We start from the raw sequence: 18633 nt of genomic DNA, 5'->3' as shown, positions 1-18633 counted from the left end.
TATTGTTACCGTACTTGTCTCTATTGAAATGACTTCCCTCTTGTTATTTAATTTTCTGGATGAGTTATTACACTGAGCTGCGTACATCTCATGCACGTCGGTTTCATTTGCCATTACTCCCGTTATTATTAATGTGCTCTCTCTCTCTTCTTTTATTTCTTTCCACTTGTCTGCAACTCAGAAACCACAAAAGAAGGAACCAGCCCAATCCCTTATCTTTTTTAAATCTTCTCTCAATGATGGATTTTTCAAACGTTCCTTGAATGCTGTATTCGTCAAACATAAATACATCCATACACTGTTTTGTGTTTACACCCCATATTAATTGAATTTCAGTGTTCGTGTCAGCTTGAAACTCGCTGATCGTCGTCTCTTCTATTTATTAACTTGCCTTGATAACATCAAACTCTCATTGTTTTAAAACAATCTCTTTCACCCTCTTCTTCTTCTTCTTCTTCTTCTTTTATTTGATTTTACTTCACTCCACTAATTGATAGATCATAAAGCGAGAGGGGAATGGGGAGGACGCCGTGTTGTGATAAGAAAGATTTGAAGAAAGGGCCATGGGGTCCTGAAGAAGATGAGATACTCATCAATTACATCAAGGAACATGGCCATGGAAGCTGGCGTTCTCTTCCTAAGCTTGCTGGTAATTTCATTTTTTTTGTTGATTTGATTGTGAGATTTCGAATGGATTTTATCCGATGAGGGTAATTCGTTTCACAGGTCTTCGTCGTTGTGGCAAGAGTTGCCGGCTCCGGTGGACGAATTATCTTAGGCCTGACATAAAACGCGGCCCCTTCACCGTTGACGAAGAGAAGCTCGTCATTCAGCTTCACGCCATTCTGGGGAACAGGTTTTTTCTTTATTTATTAGCTTCTTACTTTCTTGGGTAAATTCACTATTTAGTCACCACATATTCCCCGGTTCCATTTTGGTCACCCAACTATTATTATTCCAGGTGGGCAGCCATTGCTGCTCAAGTACCAGGACGAACGGACAACGAGATCAAGAACCTATGGAACACTCACTTAAAGAAACGCCTACATTGCATGGGACTTGACCCACTGACACACGAGCCGTTCACCCATTATGGCCCAACCACTGCACCGCGTTCATTTCCCACCACTCGTCACATAGCTCAATGGGAGAGTGCCAGGCTCGAAGCCGAGGCTCGTCTTTCCAAAGGGTCACTCTTCTTAGACTCACCACCTCCATTGGTTAAACCCGACCCTGACTATTTCCTACGCTTATGGAACTCTGAAGTCGGAGAATCATTTCGGAACATGAACGGAGAAACTAAAACCGATTGCCGGAGCCCGATTGCATCTTCATCGACGAAACGCGGGTCGGTTTCGGGTGTCACGGTCTATGTTTATCCCAACATGGCAGGGTCTTCGAGTACTTCAACCACAGCAAGAAATCAAATTGAGGATCGCATTGATGCATCTTTCTCTTCATTTTCGAACGAGTCGGAAGATTCATCCGACACTGCGCTGCAATTGCTGTTGGACTTTCCCATTAACAATGACATGAGCTTCTTGGAAGATGATACTACTTAGCTACAATGTTGACTGAAGTATCAACCATATGATTTGTATAAATATTTTGCCCTTTATTGCTTGGATGTTTAAGCTAATTTTAGGCCCAAATGAACTATATGGTAAGGTTTTATTGCCTATTAAGATGATGCCACCTTTGAACCCAGTTTGTTTTGTTATACATATAATATAATCATATGTAACCCGTGGAACTTTTAATGGGTACTACTAAGGGATTTACATACTATTGTGTACATCTAAAAATTTAAATTTTAATGATCGTGTTTATTTGTGTGACGTTTTCACTCATCTAAAAATAACTTATGATGTTGTCGTACGAACTTATGTTTGTATTGTGATCTCAATACGGTCATATTTTCTTCGAGTAATAGTATCTCTTGTTTTGACACTAATCGAAACAGCGTCACACCACAAGTTTATTACCAAAGTGGTAATGTTAGTCTCATTGTAGTTGTAGCGATCCGGGAAATGCTCACGTGCGACAGTCTTAATATATAGTTAAAAAAGGTATTATTGGTTTTGTTATTGTTTAAATAACAAAACCGGTAAAAAATGATCAGAAACATTATTAGACGCTATCAGTTTTGTTATTATTGGGCGTTTTACCAAATTTGGTAAAAATGACCAAAAAGATTATTAGGCGCTACCGGTTTTGTTATTGTTGGGAATTTTTACCGGAAATATTAAAAAAATTGGTGTTTTAGGTAAAAATAATGATATTTTAGGTAATTTTTTACAAATAATAACAAACCCGGTAACGTCTTATTTTAGCCTTATATTAAGGTGCCGCACTGTAGAACTTCCCGAGCGATCCGCCATCTCCGCTGTGATCAAAAGTTTATGTCGTAAAGCTTGCTAACGATGCAAGGCACGAGTCGGGTTTGGGTGGGGTTTCGGTCAATCTGATCCAATCCAAATATTTTACACCCTTCATCTGATTCGATCCGACCTGAAAATTTTATATCATCCACTCGACCCAAACTCGATCTGACTTTTTGAAATAAAATTCTAACCCGACCCGAAATAATATATTTATTAAAAATATTATTTTTGTTCAATAATATATAAGATAAAATTATGGGATTTTTCGGATTGGGTCGGGCAAGTTTTTTTGCCCGAAACCCGACACGACTCGACCCAAATATTTTTTTAAAAATCCTGTAACACCCCCACCCGTACCCGACCCGAATATGAGTTCGAGATGTCACATTAACTTTTTAAAACAATATACTTAAACAAACTAATAAAACATTTAAACTTGTATTAAGAAAATACGATATTATACATAAGTTTATACGAAGTTCACAAAATACTCAGAGCATACACAACTTAAACTTTTGGTTACATGCCAACAATGATTTACATAACAAAAGGACATACAATTTAAGTTACTTCTGATCTGATGGTTGAAGGAGTAATGTTGTCTCCACTGTCTAATCTTGCTCAGCTAGCTTCTATGAATCCTACGTGTAAAACACTTACATGCTAAGTCATTGATTTAATGAGGCATAATAATAATAATCTATAAGATCATAATATTATCATGAATGAAATATCATGCAATCTGATATATATTCAATGAAATTATCATAACTAACCATGTCACACATAAACTTATCAAAATTTTTAATCATGAATTCATATTAATAAGTTACTAGCCCATGATACAATACTGAAAACCTAAGGTATGTGAATACCTTGAGGTTGTGCACTATGCTATCACCACAACTCGTATAATTGCACCGAAGTGCTATGTAGAATTGCACCGAAGTGTCGCGTAGAAATGCACTGAAGTGCCATATAAGATGTTCATAAGGACCACATAGAAATTCCTTAAAAATCATATACATATGCCAAAGACCAAGTATGTGTCGCAAAGGACCTCATAAATGTTCCAAAGTATACATTTATGTCTCGAAGAACCACGTATACCCTCGACTCTTGGCATGCCAACTATACCTACAGTTCTCATCTACATAACATGGGCTTTTCACAATTCACATAGTGTATCTTATAGACATATAATTTCTTACCTTTATCAAATGGCTCATGTAATTGTTCATACATATTCATTTAAAGCATGTCACATAATGCATATGGTATGAATTCATATCATGTATCATAATAGGAAATGAATCATGTATTAAGGAATTGAATCTAGACTTATCACAAGTCTAAAGTTTAATATATTATTATAATCATGCTATGCATATGCACTCACCTAGATCTCTTTATCTTTCCCTCGACCGATCTTACTTGCCAACTATTATGTATCTCGTTTAGGCTCAGTATCTACATAAATATAATTCTCAAGACAATTATCAGAAGCCTAAACATTATAACTTGATCCTTAACTATTTAATGAACAAAATTTCCATTTTCCCTTAATTGGTATCGATACCCTTATGTATGATACTGATACTTCCCTTTAGAAGGGTATCGATACCCTGCTGGGGTATCGGTACACAATTTAAATTCGATGTTTACAGGTACCGATATCTCTTGAAGATGTTCTTCAAAATTGGTCTTAGGGTATCGGTACCCATTCATAGGGTATCGATATCCCTTGCCCATAACAGATTACTTCACTCAAAAAATCATCAACACTTCACTAATTTTCCATCTATAAAGCTTCTTTCATACCACCAAGCTCAACTACAATCATTTAAACTATCATTTATCTTCCTAACACCTTACAAACTTAAAAATCTCTTTCAAATTCTTAAAACTAAGAAATTTACTAAGTTTTCCATGTAATCCAAACTTAGTTCTAACATTTCTTATTTCTTGTTCACACCTATGACAAGTCAAATTCAGCTTCCAAATTCAATTAAGTCTTCTTATTCAAATTTTCACTTAAAAACTCCACACCTTTAATACTCCATAACTTGCTATTCTTTGAGTGTTAAACTACTTTAAACCTTCCTTTAGGTTTCCTAATCTTCCAAGAATCTAAAGCATATCTAATTACAAGAATTATTCAACGAAAGGAATTATTACCTTAGCTATCAGCTCACGGGGAAGAAAAGAAGAGAAAGATGAAGAGTAGAGAATTGTCTGGAAAAATGAAATCCCATAACCCCTTTTCTACGTGTTATAAAATCTCACTAAATTTTTTATTTCATTTCCTTTCTAAAAAACTCTTTTGCCCTTCCAGCTTTCCATCCTTTGATATGCATCCTACACAAAAATTTTCAATTAAGTCCTTGTACTTTTCAATTTATCTAATCTGGTTACTGAATTTTAAATTCTCACCCTTTGGTCACTAACTCGGTATTGAAGATGTTACAAATCCGACCCGATCGGATAAGGTCAGAACCCGTCAGATTCGGGTCTCATGCCCATACTTAATGCAGGAAGTTAAACTGATTTTTCATGTTACGTTGCACTGAAGGAGGCCTTTTATTTGGCCATTGGGTAAAATAAAAAAAAATTATTTTATGTCTAAGCCCGGGTTCAAACCGGGGACCTCTAGTGTGTGAACTAGCGTTGATAAACAACTACACCACCCAGACATTCTTGACCTGAACGCTTTAGTCTGGTTTTGAAAGGCAATTCAACACTAGTTGTAGCAAAATATGGCAAAGATGTGCCTTGATGGAGATTTAATACAATGCAAGAAAAAAGTGATGCCAATAGTTTAAAGACAAGTCAGAGTAACATTGAGGATGACACAGTCTCAAACTTTATGTATATGTCTTGTTTATACGGGAATGCATAAGTAAATACTTTTCAAACATAAATAGCATTTTGTTTTCTTGTTAATATGCAACATACCACCTTATGGATACTCCAAAGCCTTGTTAATCAGCAAATACTTGAAAACTGACATAAATATTGTAACATCCTCAATACCGGGTTAGTGATTTAAGTGTAAGATTTTTAAATTCAATGACCAAATTAAATAAATTGAAAAGTGAAGGAATTAATTGAAAGATGTTGGTGTAGGATTAATTAGCAAATGAAGGAAGAGTAAAAGGAGATAATGGTCATTTGCAAGGAAAAATAATTAAAAATTGGGATGGGTTTATATTAACCCACGTGGAAGAGGAAATGAAGGAAAAATTTGTTCCAGAGTTATCTTTCTCTTCGTCTCCTTGTTTTCCTCTTCTTCACGGTGGCTTTGGCTACAAAGGTAAGTTGGATTTTTATAGTTAATTTCTGGAATTTTAAAGAGGGTTTTGATTCTTTGAGTGTTAATTAAGCTTAAAGAAAGCTTAATTTGTTCTAAAACAACAAGATGGAATATATATGTGAGATTAAAGATTAGGGGTTCTTAAATGAAATCTTGAAGTAAAGTTCATAATTATAATTGGAAGTGAAAATTGACTTGTCATCATTCTAATTAAGGAATATGAAGTGTTAGAATTGAATTTAGAACATGTTGAAATTTGAGTATGATTCTTGAATTTCATAAAAATGAGAGGATATTGAGGATAAAGATGGGATAAATGAATATTAGTGAGGCTAAGCATGTGTATATATGTTAGGGATATTAAAGGAGGTGAAATATGAAGATTTGAGTTGAAAATAGAGTGAATTTCGTGCTTAAAGTGGAATTTCTGGGTTGTGTGTCGATGCACTCTCAAATAAATGAACATCGAATGAGATTTGTGTACCGATGCATAGATAGTGCATCGATGCACACGTTAAGGGATGCATCGATACACTGTAGAGTGCATTGATACATACTTTCATTAAGAGAAAAATAGCCTTTCTTTTAGCTTAAGAAGTGATAGTTTAGAATATATTAATTAGTATACTGATATGTATCAATGTATTTCTATGTAGATTTAGAGCGTAATCTTGTTCCGGAATAATCGAAAGATTAGGATCGAATCAAGCAAGCAAGGCTAAGGTGAGTGCACATACTAGATAGAATTGTATGGAGATAAGACTTGGGATAAGTCTATCTCTTATGGTTGAATTTATGATTTCATATTCATGTACATGCATCCATATATATATATTGAATACAATGATTTCATGCATAATTCATTTATGCTTAAATATGATATTATATGAAAGAATGCAGTTGTCAAAGAATTAATCCAGGTATATGAAATAATGAAAATGATCATATGAGTACATGTGAAGTGAAATATGTGTTTATATGAAAAGTGATGAAAAAGATATGAAAATGAGAAATGTATTCATATTTAAGCCCATGTTATTTAGTATGAGAGTTGTAGGTATAATTGGCATGTCAAGAGTCGAGGGTTATACAGTGGTTCTTCGGGACATAGTTGTCCTTCGAGACATATACAGTGGTCCTTCGGGACATAGTGGTCCTTCGGGACATATACAGTGGTCCTTCGGGACAAATATTCAGTGCCCCTAGTGGGAATTATTCGAGCTGTGGTGACAACATTCGTGCACAACCTCAGTGTACTCATTTACCTCATGTTCTCAATAATGTACTTGGGCAATACAAAGATAAAGTGAAGTGAAACTTGTATAAGACGATAAATTTCATATATGCATGACATGATTATATATGTTGTAGTGTAATGGATACATGCAGGTTATAATGTTACGATTGAACGATAAGAGTGCATGTTTCATGAATTCATTGTTATATATTTAATTATGCCTCACTAAGTCTATGATTTAGCGTGTAAATAATAGAAGTGGAAAAGACAGTACCATTACTAGAAGATCAGATTAGAAGTAAACAACAAAGTATGTATTTTGATTGTATATAGTATGTTGGCATGTAAGAAATGTTTTAGTACGAATGCTCTGATCGATTTTTCTAATGTTTTAAACGTATTTATGTAAATATAAATGTATAGTAATGAACGGTTAAATTTTTACGAGTTTTATGTACGTTTTACGAAAGTTACTATAGACTGTTCACGGTATTGTTCATTACTATTTACGATATTGTTCATGGTACTGTTCATACCGTATTTTACTGTTCGTAAAATGTATATTTTCTTAAATTGGTTATAATGAACATAATTAAATAGTACATTATCGTATTTCCTTAATATGAATTCAAATGTTTTGTTATTTTGTAAGAAAAGTGTTTTAAAAAGTCAATGTGACATCTCATATTCGTATCCGGGTCGGGTACAGGTTGGGGTGTTACAAATATTTTATGCATCAGACCCATGTATATCCAATCTGTTCCATTGAGTATCGGGGACTCCCAGAGCACTCAAAACAGCTTTGGAGGCACGAACGATGGCGTTACCACAAGGTGGCTCGTAATCATGAGCATCACCACATCCCCCGCTCGACACACATTCATCGACAACCTTTGCTCTAACATGCCTTCCACTGCCACGGATGTTGATGAACTTCGAACATCTCCGTTTGCGATCGAACCATCCCGTTGAAAGCGCCACTCTGAGCTCATCGTCTTAGTGGTACTACAGATCGCATTCGGCTGGCTGACCTTTATCCGAAGCTTTGAAGGGTCAGGCTTGCCTTTGTACAGCGTTTTACCGGGGGGGGGGGGGGACGAACAATCGTAAAGGTCATAAACCTGACCTTCGACGCAACAGGCGGATCTGTCCGCCTTGTTGCATGTTCCTGGAGGAGGCGGCTTGCCTTTTATATTGCCACTGGAATGGCAAGCACAAGTGTCTACTTTAGGAATAAACAAATTTATGATAATGAGAAATTGAAAGCAGATGAGAAGGGAGATACTTGAAGCAAAATGACTATTATGCCCCTTCCTCTTTCAAACTTTGATATTTAATCCTACACCAAGAAATTTCCAATTAAGTCCCTTAATTTTTCAATTTATCTAATTTAATCACGGAATATTATAATCTTACAATTTAGTCACTAATCCGGTTTTTGGGATGTTACATCTCCCCAGTGTTCTGGAATGTGCAAAACTTTAATTTATCATTTCAGAATGTTTAAGCTTCACTCTCTTTTTTTTTTAACTGACCAACCAGCTTGATGCAGTGCCAGTTCTTTCATATCTAGACTATTTGAAAACAAAAGATTGATCCATTCTTGTAGGATGGAACTGACGTTAATCTGCATGACCAACTTCAACAAGTAATGGCTGAGGCAACAAACTCAAGAAGAGAAGCTTTTGAAGAGGCAATGAGGCGTGCAAAAGAAGAGAAAGATGCTCGAGGTTATACGTAAGGTGAGTTTTCAGATTTGCTACTAATTTACAGGTCAAAGCATCAGAAAATCTGTATGCACATGAGGTAAAGCAAAGGAAAGAAATTGAGGAAGCATTGGCAAAAGAAAAAGAGGAACTTGGCAAGATGATGAACCAACGGGATGAGGTCATGATAGAATTTGAAGCTGCCTTAGATCAGAAATCATCACTGGAAAAACAAATTGCTGAATCTGATAGGAGGTTGAGGAGCTCAACGAAAAGATACTCAGCTGTTGAACTTTTGCAGAATTACAAGAAAGAAAGAGAGGAATTGCAGATGGAGCGAGATAATGCACTCAAAGAGGCTGAAGAGTTGCGGAAAAGTCGAGCTCCTCAGGTGCACATATGCATCAGTTTTTCTCTGAGTTCTCTTTTGCAGAGATCGAGGAAGCAACTCTCAATTTTTATCTCTCCTTGAAGATTGGGAAGGGGGATATGGAAGCATTTATAAGGGTATTCTGCGTCATACCACTGTGGCCATTAAGCTGTTGCATTCTAATAGCTTGCAAGGCCAATCGGAATTTCAACAAGAGGTATATGCCCCTAAGTATTGAATTATTTTATTATCATTAATCTTTAGGTCAGCTATAAGTATTGATATATTTAGTGTTTGGATGGATTTCATGCTACATGGAGTTTGGGTATGTTTGTGGCATGCCTTATTTTTCCATATCTCAAAGTTAATTGTCCGCCATCCTGGAACTGTATTTTGTCTTAGAATATCTGTTTTTTTTTTGTCTCAAGCAATTCTGCATGCTAATAAATAAGATTTAGTTTACCTATTTGTTAACAGTAATGCCGTGTTGTGTGTGTGTACACTATTTCTAATAAGAGGAGGTTGCCATATGCACGATACTGTAAGAACAAAGAACTTACACTAAATTGCTTTGTACTTGGTTAGTATCAAGCATTTTGTATTTGGGTAATGAAAGAACATTTTGTCTTGCAAGTGCCAAAGAACTGCAAATTTAGAAGTCAAACTGCATCTGGTTACAAGTTTTGGAGCATTGGATGACATCTGTTGGTTGTGTCTTAGGTCGAGGTTTTTAGTAAGATGAGGCATCCAAATATGGTCACTCTCATTGGAGCCTGTCCTGAAGCTTGGACTCTTGTTTATGAATATCTTCCCAATGGAAGTCTTGAGGACCGACTTAGCTGCAGAGAAAACTCCCCACCTTTATCGTGGCAAACACGCATCCGTATTGCTACCGAATTATGTTCTGTGCTCATCTTCCTTCATTCTAGTAAGCCCCATGGCATAGTGCATGGAGATTTGAAACCTGCAAATGTTCTACTTGACTCCAACTTTGTTACTAAATTGAGTGACTTTGGAATCTGTCGTCTGCTAAGCAACAATACAACTGTCTGTTGTAGAACTGACCCCAAGGGAACTTTTGCGTACATGGATCCGGAGTTCCTTTCAACAGGAGAACTTACCCCAAAAGCTGAAGTTTACTCATTTGGAGTCATTTTGCTCCGGTTGTTGACTAGAAGATCAGCCTTTGGTATAATAAAGGAAATGCAAGATGCATTAGATAATTGAAATTTGATGCAACTCTTGGATCCTTTGGCTGGAGATTGGCCTTTTGTGCAAGCTGAGCAATTGGCTAATCTAGCTTTGAGGTGCTGTGAAATGAACCGGAAATGTTGACCAGACCTTTCAACAGATGTGTGGAGGATGCTTGAACCAATGAGGGCTTCATGTGGAGGCTCATCCTCATTTCAGCTGGGTTCTGAAGAGCATTGCCAACCTCCTTCCTATTTTATCTGCCCCATTTTCCAGGTAAGCTAATCTATTCCTGCTGCTCCGATCTTTCATATACTTCTTGAAGTGGCACAACTACAATGATCAAGTTCTCCCCCTTTACCTTCATGTAACTAAGAGAATTATTTATAGGGACAAAAGAAGACATCCAATATGAAATATCATTATAATCTTTCAAAAGCAATCATTTTTGCAGTCAACCTTGTATTTCCTACAAGCATGTGGTGACTGCTGCAAAGAATTAACATGGTTCTTCAATTAAATTTTATTCCTCCGTTTTGCAACATTTCAGGAAGTAATGCGAGATCCTCATGTAGCAGGCGACGGTTTCAGTCTAGTCCCTAACCTCGCTCTTCGATCTACCATTCAGGAATGGCTGCAACAACATTAAAAATACGATACTACCATTTTGCATCAATATATTGTTTATTGTTTATAATTGTTTCTTGAGTAGCCAAAAACTAGGAAAAAACAGCCGAATTTCTCTCTCTGTATATCGATATTCCTCTTTTTCAGGGTATATGGAGATTTGTTCAGCAGCAGCCAGTCAGCTTGTTAAGATGCAAATGTCCAAACGATGGAAGATGATGCTGGGGATTGGACATGGTCTATTACGTGCAGGGTTTTATTTCTTCAACAATCGTACAGGAAATGGTTCGTATTCCACAGCTCAGTGCGTTCGTAGCCATATGTTTAGTGAATGCTTAAAAAAATAAGTCTGTTACGGGCATTTTAGATATATATGGAAGATTATACTCTTATTCTCGTATCTAAATTATGTATAATCACATAGTTTGCAGCTACATTTCTGCGACTGAATGGGATGCTTGGTCTCGAACATTAATCCTTTATCCTTTTGCATGCTGGCCTGTCGCAGTAATGCTTCGTCGATACAAAATTCATCTTTATCCAGCCATCCCTAAAATTATAATCATTCATGTCTGACCACCTACGTGAGTATTGAGATTCTCGTTATACCATTCTGCGACCTGTTTAATATAATTTTTATGATATATGTAAAATTTATTATGAAAATTTTTAGTACATTACACGTGGCAAATTACTTGCCGATCAAGTCTCTGACTTATTTTTCCTTATAGTCTACATTTTGTTATTACTGATGTGTTATATAATGGAATTAATGAATATAATCCGTTGGCTCTCGATAATTGATGCAGCGTCACATGTTTGAGTGAGTAAGAAGGTAACATTTATTATTCTTTAAGGTTTCATATTCAATTATCATGTATAGAAAGTATAATGCTTAATGTCAAATGATTGAAATACTTAAACAAATATTATTTTATATTCATCTCAAATTAATAATAATAAAAAAGAATGAGTGAGAAGATAAGGTCGTAATCTGGCTCAATGACCTTGTAGCCGAACCCTAATATCCAACCATCTAAAGACTACCATTAGAGAGACCTTAAAGTCCAAAACCAGAAAAGCAGGCACTGTATATAATTTAAACTGTAGTTAATAAATTATTAATATAATGATATACATTATAATATTTTTATTTTAATAATATATAATAATTTTTAATATATTTTTATCACCTATAATTTAGTGACTATACAAATAATTTATCATATTTTAGCTTAATTTCTAAATATTTTTGTCCAAGTTGATTATTGAACTTAAAATTTTGACTTAATTCTAGTTCTTATAATATGACACATCGAGAGGTTATTGCGTGACATCACGTTATATTATAAAAGGACTGAAATGAAAAAAAATGTTAAGTTCGTAAACTAATATGGAACAAAACAAAGTTTATGGACTAAATTGAGAAATTTGTCAGTGGATTAAAATTGTTTTATCCCATTATTATACGCCAATTTCCTTCAAGTCGTGAAAGTGATTTCACTCTAATAAAAAGGGTAAAATACACGCATTTAGACAGAAAAGGGGGGTAAAAGAAGCAAGGAATAATAATATGATTTCCACTGTATCCCATTCTCATAAGTAAAGTCGAAACGTTGTTAGCTGAAAGCAAGAAGCAGCCAAAAACGATTTTGGAATTCAACAGTTCCCTTAGGATATTAACACTATAAGACAAACCACTAAAGCATATTATAAAATGATTTTTGCATTGTTACTCAAAATAAATAAATAAATAAAATGATTTTGCAGTGAAAATTTATTAGGGGAATCTCTTTCCATCGTCCCGTCTGAAATAGTCTCATTGACCCCGCATTGACTAGGAACTTACCTCGAAGCTTTTTAGTCTCTTTTAGGATGGTAGAAAGGAGGAAAGAAGAAATGGGTTGCTTTGTTTTTGGCTTTTAATTGAGTCCCGTTTCTGCAAATTTCAAAGCAGGTGGATTCAGTGAGTTAAACAGAAACAACCATGGCTACGGCTAGTGATGATACGATATACGTTGCAGTAGGAGAATTTGAAGAAAGTGAGCTCACTTTGTTATGGGTTTTACACAATCTTAACCCTCGAAAACTTTGCATTCTTCATGTTCATCAGCCTTCCAGAGTGATCTCATCCAGTAAGAACTCACTGTTGATTTCCAATCGTTTCTTGGAGATTTTTTTTTTGCTGTATTTAATATGTTTTTCCCCCTTATGGAGTGTACGGAGTTGATGGGGATTTGGCTGAAATCATGTTTGATCAACGACAAATCAGTGATTTAGAGGAAGTTGGAAAGGAAATGATGAATCAGATCACGGATGAACACCTTCTTTTATGTAGTCAAGCAGGGGTACTATTTCTTCTGTAAACATATTTACTTTTATAATTTCTGGGTTAGGTATGTAAATTGTTTCCCATTATCAATTCCGAACATTGAATTTTTGTTGTTGAATGCATTGGAATATTCAAAAAAACTTGCCCTTTAGGCTTTATCCCCATAAGCACTTCTTCAATTTTGTTTAGGTCAGTGCCATAAGGCTACATATTCTGATGGATGATGTTGCAAAGGGGATTCTGGAACTGATTCGTAGGCACAATATCAAGAAGCTAGTGATGGGAGCCGCGGCCGATGAGCGCTTCACAGAGTACAAATACCCTAATTATTGAAATGTTCTCAGTTCCCTTAACATTCACCATCTTACTTATTTTCTTCTCTCATCTGCTGGGCTTGACTAGGGGAATGTGGATGATGTCTGTGAAAGCACAATACCTGAACGAAAACGCACCACTTTCTTGTCAAATTTGGTTCATTTGCAGGGAGCACCTCGTACATACAAGGTAATGCTTGGTGATCGCCAGAATCTTGATTTTAAATTGTGTCTTACCTTTTGAAACTTTTCATATGCAGATTTTGAGCTAATTGGTGTAAGTTTCTCTCAGTCTTCAGTAAATTGTGACAAATGGCATTACACATTCCAACTGCTTCCATTATATTGACTTCAAGGTATTCAGTGCAGGTTTGAAACCGGCAATCATCAAACGCATTAAGTCCATCTGCTTCTAGTTATTTGACAAGCTCTAGTGAAGCTGCTGGTATTTTAGATTCAGCTGTGTTCGACGAAAGAGACGAGAGTGAATGCGAGCCCGAGCTGTATGAAATGCTTGGCTCTGGAGAGGTTTGTGATTCATTTATCCAATGCCCCAATATACTGGAATACTATATAGTACAGTAGGAATTCATCTGCCATAAAAGCTACATGTTGAGAATGACGTATTTTCCAATCACTATAGCTTAGTTTTGAACTGGAACTTAGAAAATGACGTATTTTCAAATTTGAACTGATTGTTGCTGATGTTTCTAATGGTTCATGGCTTTTTGGCAGGAAGGAAGTAGTAATGATCAACTATTTGATCAGCTTGAACAAGCGCTGCAGGAAGCTGAATCATCAAATCGAAAAGCATTTGAAGAGTCCGACAAGCGTGTGAAAGCTGAAATGAATGCCACCCGAGCTATGCGCCAAGTAATGTCTTCTGCAGTTCAGGCCTTGGTTTCCCTCTTTTATGGAGTTTCAAATTCAGCCTTGTAATGGTTACTAATCCTGACCTTTTTTTGCAGGTGAAAACATTTGAAAGGCTGTACAATGAATGCAAGAGAGAAAAGGAGACAACACTTACAAAACAGAAGGAGAGCATTGAAAAGATAAAGAGGCTGAGAGAAGAAGAGCATTCAGTTTCCAGGGAGCAAATGTCTATATTGGAGAGCCAAGTCGCCAACTCAGATTCCAGGATGAAACAATTAGAAGATGAATTAGCTTCAGCTATGGAGCAGTTACAGGTTTCTCTGAAAGAACGAGACGAGTTGCAAATTGAGCTCCAAAATAGTCGTAAAGTGATTGATGAGCTTTTGAGAAAACAAGCAGAAGAGACCTCAAGCACACATATGAACCAATTCAATCTGGACCTGTTGTCTTTATCAGAGATTAATGATGCTACTTTGAATCGGTTACAGATTGTCCAGAAAGAAAAAGATGAGTTGCAGGTCAAGCTCGAAAATACTTGTAGGATTAACAAAGAGCTTTTAAGAAAACAATCCGAAGATACCTCAAGCTCTCATTTGCAGCAACACTTAATAGAGTTCTCTCTGTCAGAGATTGAGGAAGCAACTGAGGGCTTTTACCAATTGTATAAGATAGCAAAAGGAGCTCGGGGTAATGTATATTATAAATGTGTCCTGCGTCACACTGAAGTAGCTGTAAAGGTGCTGGGCCAAAGTAGCTTTCAAGATCCCTTTGAATTCCAACAGGAGGTAAGGAACCAAACCTAAAGTCACATTCTTTTGGCATTTTAAATTTATCTATGTTGTTCTGTAAGTTTGAAGGCTAACACTCGACTATCGAGAGTACATATTTTAGAACCAAAGATGTGATAACCTGAAATAGAGTATGCTCTCTTGTATTTCAGGTTGATGATATGATTAAACCGAGGCATCCGAACCTAGTAACTATAATCGGAGCCTGCCCTGGGAGAAGGGCTTTAATCTATGAATATGTTCCTAATGGAAGTCTTGAAGATCATTTGAACTGCAGGAACGACATTCCTCCACTGTCATGGCAATCTCGGTTGCATATAGCTACTCAGCTTTGTTCTACTCTAATGTTTTTACATTCTGGTAAAGTAGTGCATGGCAACTTAAAACCTAGGAATATTCTTCTTGATGAAAACTTTGGCTGCAAACTTACAGACTTCGGAATTCATCATGCACTTTGTCTTTTGGAAAACTCAAACAACACGACAGAATCAAGCAATGCTAATTCTTACCTTGATCCCGATTTTCGTAGTACAAGAATAGTATCTCACAGTTTGGACTTGTACCCTTTTGGCGTTATAGTATTACAATTACTTGGTGGGAGATCAACTCAGGGTATAGCTGAGACTGCACAAAACGCGCTATTAAATGGTGGAAATCTGAGTTCCTTCTTGGATTCTTCAGCTGGAAATTGGCCACATCAAGTTGCTCAGTTGACTCACTTGGCTATAAGATGCTGTGATATAAACCGAAGCCGGAGACCTGATCTTGCTTCTGAAGTTTTCAAGGTACTTGAAACAATGAAACCTTCTGGAGCCTCGATATCACATGTTGCAGACTCCAAAGAAGATAATCTCGAACCTCCATCTTATTTCATTTGTCCCATTTTACAGGTTAGCTCCAAATTTTCCTTCAGCGTTTTGAAAATCTCTCTTTTAGGTGGATTAGATTTGAATTCAATGAATCACAGTTTTGTAATTCATATGATGATGTTGGGTTGCAGGGAGTTATGACTGATCCACATGTGGCAGCCGATGGTTATACGTACGAAGCATCGGCATTGCAGGATTGGCTGGCTGATCATGATACTTCCCCTATGACAAACCTCAGGCTTCCACATCTCGATCTTATCCCTAACTTCCCTCTTCGTTCTGCCATTCAGCAATGGCAGCAAAATCATTGATACGGTTTCTTGTTCCTGGAACATCTTTGACCATGTTGTTCTTTTTTTAACCGCCTCTTCCATGTTTATATATATAGCAAAGGGTGTAATACTATATGAGTCCTATATTCTGTTTGCATATATATTCAGAAACCCAATATAATTACATAGCAAAGCAATATATCTGCAATTGTAAAACCGAAATCTAAGCTAAATTTTAACTTCAATTTTGAAGTTGAATTAGCGTATTGAAACGAATACTTAAAACGATATTATTGTAATGATTATGGACAAGTCGATGCGACATATGGGCATGGGTTGGGTCAAATTTCTGACCAATCCACTGTGAAAAATATATATTCCACTGGAAATCCGTCCCATATTGAGTTTAGCATTATTTCACTCAAATCTGACCCATCTTTTAAGACAAAGTCCACACGACTGACACATATCTACATAAAAAAAATTTAGTTTTATTTGATAAAATATGAATCTAAATAATTATCCCTACATTATATTGTTTTTGAGTTGGGTAGGGTTAAATATTTTTAACCCTAAACCCCAAATTGAATTCATATATATATATATTTTGAAAAAAGACTTGATAAGAACGGGTCAAAATACCCCTTGTCCAGTCCTAAACATCACTCGGAAAATTCACGCAAAATATCATCACACAGAACGACGCTATTTACGCAGGTTTTATGGTAAATCTCGAACTCATCAGTTACTTTGTGATCATCTAATCACAGGGTTTTACAATCAACTGTAAATTTATAAATAATTAGCTGAACTGGATTAAAAGCTATCTGTTACAGGTCAATTTCTACAGTGTTATCAATGCTGCAAATATTACATGCTTCTCTACAACCTACAAGGGTAAAACCTTCTCAGCTGATTTATGTACTAATAGCCAAAACTGGCATACAGTTTGAGGTACTTATTTTTCTCATGGTTTATTACCATTATTCCTTTTGTTGTAAGGGCCGAAGTTGCATATGCGGGCAAGGTCTTTCCGGTTCTCCTCTTGTCCACAGAGTTTCAAGATCACCTCTCTTCTTTCCCAATGTAATAAAGGTGCCTGCAACCAAGCAACAGATACATGGTAAGAGAAACGATGAAAAAGATGACATTTTGTCCGGGTTTAGGAGCCGGCGATATACGTTAAAGCATCCGCACCTGTTCTTAATCTCACAACCACTTACCAAGAGTGAAAGGAACGATGTAAAGCAAAGCAGGTTGCCCATGTCCATCCATCAGGTTCAAGGCGACATACGTGACCAGAAGACCTGTTGAATTAATTTAAGGAACATCGTTTTCGTGCTCATTGGATTACAGGAGTAAGTAAGCTCAGAAGGTCAGGCTCAAGCAATATCTTTCTCTGTTAACAGTCATTAGAGGCTAAGTTGGATTAAAAACGAAATAAATTCAAGCTTGGCTTGGTTCCATCATAGTCCCCATACATATCAACAGGATGGCTCAGCAAATTAGAATTTCTCGTACCTACACCATAGGCAGTCATTGCCCATACAAAGTATCCTGCTCGAAGATTCTTCTTTGCTAGCCAATCATATCTGCAAAATTCATCAATAGTGTCTGTTGATAAGCAGACTAAACATCAGAAACCGAACACTTTGTTCGGAACAAACCTAGCTGATGAAACATGACATCTAAGAATAACAACGATTCTTTTAATGAGATAAGTTGATTCATTATTAAAAGATTGTATGTTTTATTCCATTAATGTGCACATGTTTCGTTTCCTTTGTAATATTTTATTTTGTGCAATAGAATATCGTTGTTTAATCTGCATCCCACGCGATCACATCGTAAACAATCTTTTTTTATAAAATTTAAGTGAAAATGAAAGAATATTTGTATAAAAATTTTCAGTTATATAACAATCGAGGCTTATATCTTTATATAAAAGATGTCTAGAACTTATATATCAAGGGATAACGATAAATCTCTTAATCATAGAGATAAAGTCATAAATACAAGGATAAAGTACATAAATGAACCCTAACTATAAAGTATTACTTTGTTAAATGTCTTAATCATTAAAAGTTATAAAATGATCTTATGATTATAGGATTTTTTTATTGAGTTCTCTGACTATTAAAAGTTGTAAAATGGTCATTTTACTATTCACATGTTTCAAACTCGTCATTTTCTATTAAAAAATTGACGATCGTCTGATTTAAACATTAACTTGTTGACTAAGATATGATAAAATTTGATCCATAATCGTTTAAGTTATGTTTTGTGAATCTACTCTTCATTTACATAATGTCGTCGAGTCAGTTTTTAAAACATTATGTCGTCGAGCTAGTGCTTGA

General features: G+C 35.9%; 1 protein-coding gene, 1 long non-coding RNA gene and 3 pseudogenes across 2 annotated transcripts; 3 read left to right on the top strand and 2 right to left on the bottom strand.

Moving 5' to 3' along the window:
* Positions 1-483: 483 nt before the first annotated feature.
* On the top strand, positions 484-1595 carry LOC120186239 (transcription factor MYB17-like). The gene is made up of 4 exons (XM_039190230.1): positions 484-649; positions 727-856; positions 962-1359; positions 1393-1595. The coding sequence occupies exons 1-4, from the start codon at positions 517-519 to the stop codon at positions 1560-1562; spliced, it is 831 nt and encodes a 276-aa protein (XP_039046161.1). The 5' UTR covers positions 484-516; the 3' UTR covers positions 1563-1595.
* Positions 1596-7663: 6068 nt separating this feature from the next.
* On the bottom strand, positions 7664-8501 carry LOC120186336 (annotated as a pseudogene).
* Positions 8502-8543: 42 nt separating this feature from the next.
* On the top strand, positions 8544-10850 carry LOC120186335 (annotated as a pseudogene).
* Positions 10851-12697: 1847 nt separating this feature from the next.
* Positions 12698-16384, top strand: LOC120186200 (annotated as a pseudogene).
* Positions 16385-17004: 620 nt separating this feature from the next.
* Positions 17005-17924, bottom strand: LOC120186196. The gene is made up of 3 exons (XR_005522189.1): positions 17798-17924; positions 17500-17583; positions 17005-17375 (listed from the first exon to the last, which is right to left on the bottom strand). It is a non-coding gene; the product is annotated as an uncharacterized LOC120186196 (long non-coding RNA).
* Positions 17925-18633: the final 709 nt, after the last annotated feature.

Source organism: Hibiscus syriacus, unplaced genomic scaffold, assembly GCF_006381635.1.
Source record: "Hibiscus syriacus cultivar Baekdansim isolate YM2019G1 unplaced genomic scaffold, ASM638163v2 tig00113337_pilon, whole genome shotgun sequence".
NCBI lineage: Eukaryota > Viridiplantae > Streptophyta > Magnoliopsida > Malvales > Malvaceae > Hibiscus > Hibiscus syriacus.
Note: the sequence above shows the minus strand (reverse complement) of the source record. Positions and strands in the feature narration are given on the sequence as shown.

Bases quoted from the DNA above. Each gene is read 5' to 3' on its own strand.
- LOC120186239 (XM_039190230.1), top strand. From the start codon at position 517: ATGGGGAGGACGCCGTGTTGTGATAAGAAAGATTTGAAGAAAGGGCCA. The intron at 650-726 runs GTAATTTCATTT...TTCGTTTCACAG, and splicing joins TTCTCTTCCTAAGCTTGCTG to GTCTTCGTCGTTGTGGCAAG. The intron at 1,360-1,392 runs GTGTCACGGTCT...CCAACATGGCAG, and splicing joins GAAACGCGGGTCGGTTTCGG to GGTCTTCGAGTACTTCAACC.